General features: G+C 35.4%; 1 protein-coding gene across 4 annotated transcripts in view; it reads left to right on the top strand.

Annotated features, from left to right (window-relative positions):
- sim (bHLH transcription factor single-minded) overlaps window positions 1-12,401 on the top strand; it is a 249,833-nt gene that overhangs the window by 134,236 nt on the left and 103,196 nt on the right. For 2 of the 4 annotated variants that reach the window (XM_081731711.1, XM_081731720.1), the window contains exon 3: window positions 9,812-9,897. In XM_081731711.1, coding sequence (XP_081587837.1) covers window positions 9,812-9,897 — 86 coding nt within the window. Of the gene's footprint in view, window positions 1-9,810; window positions 9,902-12,401 lie in introns of those variants that run through there. The other 2 variants (XM_081731737.1, XM_081731729.1) reach the window with 1 other exon arrangement.

Raw genomic sequence — 12,401 nt, 5'->3', positions numbered from 1 at the left:
GTATCATATAAATCTAAGTTTTTCTCTTATGTTTTATTTTAATTTTATTTTGTTTCAAAAAGAGGGTATGGAATATTTTGAAGTAAAAATACTACATACTATTTTGCTAGTTATTTGTGTATTCTTTAAAAAGAAGTGTTTACTTTTAGGGTTGGCTGGTTTACACCAACTTCTTTTTTTTTAATAACTGGTTTAAACCACAAAAATAAAAAGAATGAAAAATGCGAATCGTGTGAACTTCATGGTGACGTTTCCAGATATCAAACCACCTGCAATAGTTTAATTTCCCTTTCACCTTTTAATCAAGGTGTCCCATGTTCAATTCTCGGTCGAACCACAAACCTTCTTTCATGCGTAACCCAAGTAGCGGTTCGGATGTCAGTTTAAGCGAAAGTCTTCTCCTTGATAACCTCGGTATTTCGTAAGGATGTTAAGCCTAAATATACGAAACAAACCAAATTGTATATTTCTGCATGCCTAAATGCGTGTTGTTTTATAAAGAAGCCAATATTGCTTAAATATATTGATAGAAATTGGCAAAATTTATCGATTGCCTACGTAGCTTCCAACATTAGCTTGGATTGGACTTTCAATGATATCTACGTACCGGTACTAAATTTGTAATTTAATATCTCAGTTTTAGCGTACTGATTATGGTACGTTGACCTTTAAATTTTACATGCAAAGCAATAACAGGATTTTCCCGTTATTGTCTTACATGTCAAGTAATGACGGGATTTTCCCAATGACTAGAGCGGGAGATTCTCAACTTAAGAAATTTACTGACCGCACTTCTTTAAGCTTATGGGAGTTCTTCCGGCATAACCCCCCTGTTGCATAATAACATCAAGGCGAAACAAACTTATTTCTGTGAATATGTAATATAAATACATAAAGCAAAAAATCTAAGTCAAAAAAGCCTGGTTTAAACCAAAAAAGCCTGGTTTAAACATCCCCCCAAAAACGGGTTTTTGGCATTTTCTAAAACAACCACGGTTCTTGCCAACTCTGCTTACTTTTGTATATAGGAAGTTAAAAAATTCTTATTATATACATTGGTTAATCCTGTGGAATTCATAATGTAAATATGTTGAAGAAAAATTGTTTGAAATATTTTTTCGAAATTCATAGTTTATTTTCGATGTTTTATATTATTATCAGCATCAACCACTAATTAAATTATTTTTTGTGTTATAGAGAAGCGATACAAAGTCTGTTTTATCAATTTAAAGCAGTATTTTGAAAAAAGCCCAAAATTTCCCAAGCAAAAAAGCAAAGCGGAAAAAACCGAGATTTTTTTCAAAAAAGCCGGTTTTTTTCCGAGCCCTTGCATCTCTAGTCTCCTTAGGATGTTATGAACATTCATCCCATGGAAAGCAATGGCAAACCACCAAGGATTCAGCTTGCCAAGGGACTTTTAGGTCAAATACCTGCCTTCGGACAGAATATCACATCATCATTCATTAACAGCCATAGAATAACACATTGCAAAATTCTGACCAGAATATATGCGAGACTGCGAGACCATGCGAGAAAGTCTCGCGCGAGACGCGAGACGAGACTCAAAATTTTATGCGAGACGCGAGACGAGACTTCACATTTGCGAGACGAGACCTACATTTGAGGCTGCGAGACGAGACGAGACTTTTCCATTTCTCGTCTCGTCTCGTCTCGCGTGCATCCCTATATGAAAGCAATAATGCCAATTAAATTATGAGTGAAGTTGTAATTCATGCGGATAACGCAATAGAATGCGATGTTGCTTGAGAGCAACATTGCCAAATAAAGGGTTAAAATGGTGCTTATTGCTTCGTTTCCGAATCCGAGACGAGATGTTTCTCGTCTCAGGGGCAATAGTACTTTACTACTGTTTTGGTTAGAGACCGAATGCTGGGTAAAGTGTCTATCTCATAAAGTTAATTTCTATCATAAATGTGAACGCTCCAAAGTTCATTTTGCGAGATCTTTACCTTAATTACAGCAAAATTTATTTGGTCTAGTTTGTTCTTTGAATGTCTATATTATTGCTTGAATATCAAATAGCCCTACTAGACAAATATTAGCAGAATTCCCGTTTTTCGCTTTGGACCATAGTCGTCTTTAGGATAGCTAGATAGCTATGTTTGGATACAAAGGCCACCAATCACGTTAGTGACCCCAAAAACTATAAATTCGACACTAATGTCGGCCATTTTCAATTATATAGTGAAACCTGTCTTCAGCGGAATCGAGCGGGACTCGCAAAAATTTCCGTTAAAGACAGGTTTCCGCTTAATGGAGATAGACCTTTCCGTTAAAATATATATATATATATATATATATATATATATATATATATATATATATATATATATATATATATATATATATATATGCTTTATAACGGACATAATGAGAAAATATATTGATGTACGCAACTTGTTCAATTACAGTACATTTTCCTTCTACGGATTAATACCAAAAAAAAAAAAAATAAATAAAAAATAAAATAAAATAAATAAACACAAAATATGCTGTGCACACTTTCCTTTATTTTTCCGAATAGTCAAGCAGGATTTTTTGCATACATACTACTTGGCTGCGGTATACTTCAGGACACAGAAAGGCTTTCTCGGAACTCTTTTCTCCTTGTTTTCACGACACGTGATGGAGATATATAACTTCTGCTTTACCTCAATTCCTTTTTTCCAGAACTTTGTTTTGTCAGTTTTCTTCTCATTTTTGTTGGTTGTCGCTAGTTGCTACACAAGCGGAACAGAAGTACGCCTACAAAGAAGACTGACAGCTGACATGCTACGTAGGACTAGCGAAAAATTGTGGGAGCTGAATATGAGTAGTGATTGACGAAGGTCAACACTGCCCATAAAGATTTAACAAAAGAACGAAGTATTTATCGCAGACAGTATATGTTTACCCTCTCACAGGATGTTTAAAAATTTTCTAAACGATGTAGTCTGAAACTCAGAATTGTCCGTTAAAGGTTTATTTTGCTTTCCGTTGTCCGCATAACACAGTTTCCGCTTAATGAAGGGACTTTTACATGTCTTTTACTCCAAAATCCATGGGACCATGAAATATTTCCCTTTAAGACAGTTTTCCGTTTAATAAAGGGTCCGTTGAAGGCAGGTTTTACTGTATTTACATCTTACCATTCCCAATTAGGAGTATTAATGGGCGCTGAATTTTGAATTAAACGGCATCGGAAGCGTCACTGTTTATTCCAGCGACCCGCAAAACTACATTCCACACTAATATCGGTCATTTTCGATCATACACACACACACACACACACACACACACACACACATATATATATATATATATATATATATATATATATATATATATATATATATATATATATATATATATATATATATATATATATATATATGAGAAATGATAAAAAGATAAGAGAAATGATAAAAACTATCTCAGACCTGAAACTTATCTATGTTCAAAATTTGATTGAGATTGGTCGGATGCTTCAAGACGTATGAAGTCAAAAACATAGTCACTTTTATTTTCATATATTAAGAAGATACATGGAAAGAATTCCATGTTTTTTTTTTCTTTCTTTAAAAGATGTGATCTACAAACAGTAATTAAGTATATTTCCTAATTGTTTGAACTCTGTGCATAACTTGATTTCAAGTAGTGAACATTGATCTGAATTATTTCGAGTTAACTTTTGGTGCCTATTTTGTTGCCTATATTTTTAATTTTTAAGTGCCTATTTGCTTATTTCAGTGTATAACACTCTGTTTCTAAAGTCTTTCCAGCCTTAGAACAAAGTAGATGTAAACAAAGTGAAATGTATTACTCCGCGGCTCATACGTGCTTCAGCAGTGAGAGACGTGAGCAGGAAGATCGTTCGCTAGCTTAATGTCGTCGCATAATTTCCAAAGTATAAGGCTCCGTTGGTTGTTAAATAGTAAAACGCACTGATACTGACTACTGCTATGTTGGAAATAGCATTTTCTTAAATTGTTATATAAACGAAATTGTCTCTGTTCTTGTTGTTCTCTTTTGTGTTTTTAATAACATGAGACGAAGATGGATTATTGTAACTCATCGTCGCCATGAAACTCTGTATTCTACAATTTCAAATGAGCGGAGTCGGCGCGTGAACGCATACGCATGCGCAGTAAATACTATATGTCCAAGTACAGGTATGGTTGAAATAAAGCTACATCTGTTCTTAAATATTACATTTGCTGCGTTTCTCATAACAAAATAAAGGATAAATTGAGATATTTTTTATTCAAATTAATATTTTAGTAGGGATTATATTGCGGTAGGATACTAGTGCAATGAGACCAACAACCAATCACTAGTCATTGACTCATTGGTAGTCAGGTGGGTTTGTTTACATCTACTTTTTTCTAAAGCTGGAAAGAGAATAGTTAGGATTAATAGGGTTAAGATGCGCAAAAAAAAAGAGCATCAGTCTCTTAATGTAAAAAAGTTACGCATACCAAAATCTCTTCCTCTCCAAGCTCTCTTTAAGAGTTCCAGACTGTTTTTCCATCGAGTGCTTGTTCCTTTACAAGAAACACAGTTAGGCTGATGAGCATAAAAGGAGAATGGCCACTGGAAGCAGAATAAAGGAGGTAGAACCACTTTCTATTCTCATGGTAATCCAGGAACCCAGCCCAAAGTGCGTCATCGATTGATAACTCAGCTGCAGGGTGCCAGGACATCTTGTAAACGATGCTAATTGAGATCAGAAGAGAGTCCCTGGTTAATTGTCACCATGCCATTAATGTCCCCCTCTGCACTTGTAACTGGAGCAGCGACCATTCAGGGAGATTAAGGCGACAGATTGTTTTGTTGTTGCCCGCATTTTCTTGCAGAACAGAAGGGAACTGCGTGCCACAAAACAACAGCCTTCATCGAGTTTACTTTTCTCTTCTGCCACACAATGTAGACATTTCTTTTTCAACGGCAAACCAAGATAGAAAGATTTTTTTTCTTTTAAAATGTTACAAATTTTTCACAAACATGATTACGTGGAGGTATGTAGCAGATTGTATCTTTTCTTTGTGCATCGTTCGATAATACAGCCGATAATAAATGGTCCTGGCTTTTCAGGAAAGAAATATTTTATAGATAAATCTGAATGGTTTCTAAAGCTTTGCCACTCTTTAAAAAATCGAAATACCATTTGACAATTTGGTGTAAATCTATTCATCTGAGGTTAAGAAACTGTTAAATTGGTACCAGCATATGTATATTCATTCAAACTTTGACACTGCTCTTTTTTTAAAAAAATTCTTTGGAATTCCACAAAGAAATTATAAAATGAATATTTTCTATAAGTGCTGTGATGTGTACTTCTAAGGAAATTCGTGTGTGAAGTGATAGTAATAAAGATAAGACACAAACCCAGTATGACAAATAATAAAAATTAGATATTTGTGAATACGTAGAAGCACTCTCTTACCGTATTCAAGATTTTAAAAAAAAATCTACATATTTTATGTGACACACATGAATGTGTACAATCTCTACTCTATTTGATCCCTCCCCTCCCCTTTGTGTGTTTGAACAAGCTGCTGTTGAATTTATTGCCAGGACTCGAAATTTAAAAAAATTGAAAACCCATTATTATTATTATTATTATTATTATTATTATTATTATTATTATTATTATTATTATTATTATTATTATTATTATTATTATTATTATTATTATTATTATTATTTTACAATTGTCATTTGGTTCAGTATTTAGAACTGCTGGCAGAAATATGGCAATTTTAAAACAACACCGACAATGTTTCGCAGGTCGTAAGACAAAAAGTATAGACCAACCTGGGTGCACAAATGCTTCCTTTCGGAGTTATAGGCTGCCGAAAACATGAAAAAATAAGCTTTAAAGGTCCATAGCTCCAAAACTGTGGGATCTACCGTAGTTGGCTCAAGACTTCACTTAGGAACTTTTGTGTGCCCTACCCAAATATACAAGTTTCAGAATCCTGCAGTATTTCCGCAACAATTTATATAGAGCTAGTTGGTGAGTACTTCAATTATATGCCCGTAGCCAAACTCCCTGTATAAAAATTGTTGCGTGAGTACTTTAGGATTCTGAAACATATACAGTGGACTCTTTTTAATTCGAAGTCCAAGGGGACACGAAAAAACTTCGAATTATCCAAAATTCGAATTATCCAACAACATTCATTTTCACATATATAACAACAAACAAACCAAAGTACTGTGCATCAAAAACATATCCATATAGTGTAGACTTTACCTTTAAAGCAGCTTATTATTTGCGTGATCGAATACCGCAAACTAACGAACGATATTGACTCCACATAATTCAAACTACTTGTACAGCGAGGGACACTTCTAAATGGTACACCTTAGCCGTAAATCTCCATATGGCTGTACCATTTAGAAGTGTCCCCCGCTGTACAATGGAAAATATACATGTATTTACGTACAACACTACAACACACATTGAATAGCCCAGACAATTGTACACCAGTAACAATTTGAATATTCTGTTCTCACTTTTAAGAAGTCGTAAACCTTATTTGCTTAAATTTGATTGTTTTTGTACGGTCAATAAATCTTGAATTTCATGTATTGCGTGGAATACGATATTAATAACATTTGGTTGACTTTATCAATAATTCATCTTAAATTTTCAACCAATTCTGAAACAAGATGAGATTGGCACACGTTCTCTATCTCTACTTCTTCCCCAATTCACCTTCATCTTTATCATTACATAGATTTTCTATTTATCTTTTGTATTACTCTTCCCTATGGCTGCATCTGGATAACTGAAAACACGTTAAAACTCTATTTCTCTGTTTACATCTGTCCAACATTAAAATTTTTGAACTGTATTTACTTCGAATTATCCAAAACATAGGTTCAAAAGTTCGATTTATCCACGATTTTTTACTATTGTTTTCAATACAGTTTTCAAGGGGAATGGACTTCTGTTCGAATTATCCAATATTTCGAATTATCCAAGTTCGAATTAACGAGACTCCACTGTATATACTATTGGATAGCGTATATATTAGTACCTAAGTGAAGTGTTGAGCCAATTACGGTAGGTCCCACAGTTTTGGAGCTATAGATCTTTAAAGTTCATTTTTTTAATGTTTTCGGCAGCCTATAACTCCGAAAGGAAGCATTCCTGCAACCAGGATAGTCTATACTTTTGTCTTGTTTTAGAGTCAGGAATTACTTCCCAAACGTTGTCGGGAAGTATATATATATATATATATATATATATATATATATATATATATATATATATATATATATATATATATATATATATATATGTCCCAGGAGGAAGGAGCAATATTTTGGGAAATGGTAGTATCGGTGATTCTAACCAAAAGGGTTCATATGAACAATGGTCCTAATCTCAATGGTTTGAGAGCTACAGGTTGTGAACCATTTTTGACTATGTTACGTGTTGCTCGCACTATAGTTATTCTATAGAGCTGAAATACAGCGAATTTGAAACACAATGGAATTGCCTTTCCAATGGTATGCAACATGTGGCAGTGGTATCTTTGAAAGAAAGGTTATTGAGAGAAAGTTAAGATAATGTAAGGAAATGGGATAGCAACACTGATTCCTAAATTTCCCTCAATAACTTCCATTAGAAAGATACCACTGTCACATGTTGCATATCATTGGAAAGGCAATTTCATCACTTTTCAAATCCGCTTGTGCATACTCTGTAGAATGCATACAGGGTGGGTAAAAGCAACATGAAATCAAAAGTAGTTCACAACTTGTATCTCTCAAACCGTTGAGATTAGAATCCATGTTTATATGAACTTTTTTTTTTTTTTTTGCATAGAATCACTCATGCTATGATTTTCCAAAGTATTGCCTCTTCTTCCTGGGACCTTTGATCATATATATATATATATATATATATATATATATATATATATATATATATATATATATATATATATATATATATATATATATAAATATATATATATATATATATATATATATATACAGGGTCTGTATTGAAAGTAACATAAACCATAAACTATTTATACAACTAATAATCTTCGAAATAACACCCACCGCCATCCACACATCGCTTCCAGCGATTCTGCCACTGTAGATAAGCTCCCTGGAAATCCTCTTGTGAAATGCTGTTGAGGGTCCTTGTAATGGCAGCTTGAACAGCTTCGATAGACTCGAATCGACGTCCTTTGAGGTCTCGTTTTAGCCGGGGGAAGAGGACACGGGGACAGATCAGGGCTGTAGGGAGGTTGTGGAAGCGTAGAAATATTTTTCTTGTCCAAAAACTCCTGCACAATCCTTGCCATGTGACTGGGCGCGTTGTCGTTGTGCAGGGTCCAGTTGTTGGCGATGTCTTTTCGAACGCGGGCGACGCGTCTGTGGAGTCTTTCGAGGACCTGGACGTAGAAAGTTGCGTTCACGGTCGCTCCTTGTGGGACAAATTCCTTGTGGACGACACCTTGAGCGTCGTGGAAAACGATGAGCATCGTTTTGACTTTTACTTGCTCATCCGCGCCGTTTTTGGATACCCTCATCACCATACGCTGTCTTCATCATTTCTGGTGTCTCCGTTCCCGATTTCCCTAGCCGAACACAAAATTTAATGGCGTAACGCTGCTCAAGCAACCGCGGTATTTTGCTTTGTACCAAGACACTGGCACAACGTCTCACTCAACACTCGATTCACACCGAACCACTGCTCGCAGCAGACTGAACACTTGTGCGTGGTGTTGCTATGGCCCCGCACTACCTCTCCCGGCAGTTAGTTTCACTGTGCGACGCGAGAGGGCGCCACACCAGAGCTAGTCTGGTTTCATGCAGGATAGACCCTGTATATATATATATATATATATATATATATATATATATATATATATATATATATATATATATGGGCGGATCCAAGGGGGACTATAGTCCCCCCCTTGACGCCCAGGAATAAACTGGATAAAATGGGCTTCAACTTTGCTTTACACTGGATAAAGCGGCAAACTATGGTTTAGCCCCTCCTTTGATCATATCCTTGATCCGCCACTGTATATATATACGAGGTCTGTCCAAAAAGAAACCGAGCTGATACCGAAGTTCATCAATAGCGTACTCCATCTTCAAATACGAGTCTGTCATTGTTGACCTCTCAAAAAAGAAGGTCCCAGCAGTGATTACAAAGCACAAGTTATCTTTTGGGGAGTTACAGTCATGTTCCTAAATCACGTGAATGTTTTCGCATGATTCGTTGCATAAAATTGAATATACTGTACCTCAGAAATTGGTATCATGTCAGTTGACATGACTTGTGTGAAATGTAGCCTTGCTACTAATACCATCAGATGTACAATGATAAGTTTCATATTCGACATTTTGTATTAAGGGTCAACATAAATTTGACTCGACCTGCATAACAGAACACAACAACGGCGGGTATGGTCAAGCATGCATTACACTACTCAAGATCATACCAAGAGGGCCGCGGTGGCTCATTGGTAGTGCGTTCACCTCTGGTACTTGGGGTCCCGGGTTCGATCCCAGCCCCCCCACGTGAATCGTGTGGTGGACAAACACCTTTTTCTTGGTTTTCCCGTTTCCTCCGACTTTCTTCATTTCATTCATTACTCATTATCACCGTCTCCTTTTGCCTAACCGGCATAACCGTGGGACGTAAAACTCAAAGATTTCATTTCATTTTTTCAAGACCATACCGAATGTTTCGTATATATTATTAATGATAAGTTGTGTGTGTAGATTATTACTGCTACTAACTATCACTATCTCTATTCAATTACAGGTTTGGGGGATGCGTGGGGAGCAGCGCCACCTGTAAACAACCCTCGCGAATCGTGTATTAAGGAACTAGGATCACATCTTCTGCAGGTAAGTAAGTATAGTTTTCGTTTATATTTCCCCCTTTTGTTTAAGTTTCTATTTGAAATAATCTACTTGAATATAGTTATGGGGGGCGCGGTGGCTCAGTGGTAGAGCGTTCACCTCCGATGCTTGGGGTCCCTGGTTCGATCCCAGCTCGCGCCGTGTGAACTTTGTGGTGGACAAACACCGTGCTCGTGGGTTTTCTCAGGGTTCTCCCGTTTCCTCCCACTTTCTTCATTCCACCATTTCAGTCATTTCTCATTATCACCGTCTCCTTTAGCCATAACCGTGGGAAGTTAGAATTAAATATTTCATTTCATTTTTGAATAAAGTTATAGAAAGAAAAGAAGAAATACAATATTATTGATAAGAGATTTCTCTTTGTGGTGACAACTCTCGCTGGAATATTTAAAATTGTGATGTTTAAGAGTTGAATGAAAACTGTAATAAATAGAAAACTTCTTTCCAGTGGTTCAGATAGGAAGCGTCAGGCCGGTAGCCAGACCATAAATGTAGGAGGGGACCCGGCTGAAGTTATGGGGGCCCGATCCAACTATATTATAGTTCATTTACAAGCCTACCGTGAAAATTTTAGGGGGGCCTGGATACGGGCCTGGGAAGCGTTAGATGGTTGCTAGAATTTGAGATACCACAAAGGTATAATAATAATAATAATAATAAAAATAATAATAATAATAATAATAATAATAATAATAATAATAATAATAATAATAATAATAATTATTATTATTATTATTATTATTATTATTATAAACTAAACGAATGTCGAAATGCTGTTTTTGTCGAGCTGCACGTATATTATCTTCTTTTACCTTGCAAGCTGAGACATTTTTTGTCGTAAGCATGATCACTTGTCCTGGCTTCTAGCTTGAGAGAACGGACTAATTCAATGACATGAGGATCTTGCTTGTTTAGCAGAGCATTTAATATATTATTCCAAATCTTTGCGGAATTATTTGTTCTATGGCGTTTTTCATGACAGTTCCACAAGCTGACTGGGACTGTAGAAGTTTCTTGCCACTGGTCAACGAAATAGTCATAGAACTACTCAAGCTTAGGTGATGAGTGAGTATCCTGTTGAATACACAGCCAACCACTGTCGATCATTTCTAACGGAAGAATGACTCACACAATTCGGCAATTCGGCAATGTCGTGGCTTGTAGGTCAGAAGTACCGGGCCGAAGCCCTTGCCTTCCATCTGAAGCGGTTGTTTGTCATTGGTGGTCCATTCGAACGTGAAGTCTTATATCATTTTTGTAGTCTTTAACCAAGCCCAAATCCTGTATCTTAAGACACTGGTCAAATTAAAAATTGCATCCACTTATGGAAGCTCAAGGAAATGTCCTAAACGAATTTCTTAGTGCTTTCTCGAAGTCTACCATAACATCTTCAGGATTTCAGTTCGTGACTTCTTTCCTTATTAGTGAAAAAAAGAAAACTTTCATATATATGATTCTTTTAAACGGTACAAGGCCAAAAACCACTGGAATCACTGAAATTAGTTTCCTCCATTGAACTTCCAATATGGACATAAATTACAAAAATTTGGGAGAAAAGTTTGCTGCAGTTCTTATACGTGCAATTAATGAAGAAAGTCGTGCAAGTTTGTAGATTTTTTTTTTTTTGGCTAGCAAACGTTATTATTCTCTCCTCTTCTCCATAATCAAATAGCAAGAAACTAGAACATCATCCATCTTTAGAAGACTATATGATCCTCTTGACTCTGTCTATCTCTATATAGAGAACATTTGACAAACGTAAGAACAAAGCACTTTTATTAACAATTCAAAACCCTTCCCGTATAAATCAGCACTTTCTTCCCTGTATATTTTTGAAACAGGTAAAGCATCTTCACCAACACGTTCCTTGGCAGTGTATAGTGACATCTTTGCTCAGCAAAACTGTATCACCTGTGCAATCATTATTACATATACCAAGAACATTTTCACCCTGTGTCTACCTTCGACCCCAACACAATACCTTTATTTCGTTAATGCATAATCAACTTCCTACATTTTCTTTATTAATCCTATGTAATCTATATTGATATCCACCATATACAGCCGACGGTTTTCTTTTACCTGTCTCTGTAATCTCGAACGAATGACATCTGTCCATCGTTTTTTTGCGAATCCACAACACGCTGAAAGAAAGACAAATGTAGATTTATTATTATTATTATTATTATTATTATTATTATTATTATTATTATTATTATTATTATTATTATTATTATTATTATTATTATTATTATTATTATTATTATTATTAGTAGTAGTAGTAGTAGTAGTAGTAGTAGTAGTATAATTAGTATTAGTATTATTTTAAGGGGCAGACTACTAAATATTTTCAAAAGCTAACAATTTTTCTTTTGCCTGTTTTTCGTAAGTGAAAATAGATAATAAAAGGTAACTTACCACAATGATAGATAATGTTATTCTACACCCGAAAATACGGATCGGAAGAATAATCAGTGTTACCATCTATA

The sequence above is a fragment of the Thermobia domestica genome, chromosome 1 (genome assembly GCF_964235325.1).
Source record: "Thermobia domestica chromosome 1, izTheDome1.hap1.1, whole genome shotgun sequence".
NCBI classification, from domain to species: domain Eukaryota; kingdom Metazoa; phylum Arthropoda; class Insecta; order Zygentoma; family Lepismatidae; genus Thermobia; species Thermobia domestica.
The sequence above is the reverse complement of the archived record's forward strand: the minus strand, read 5'-3'. Positions and strand labels throughout refer to the sequence as shown.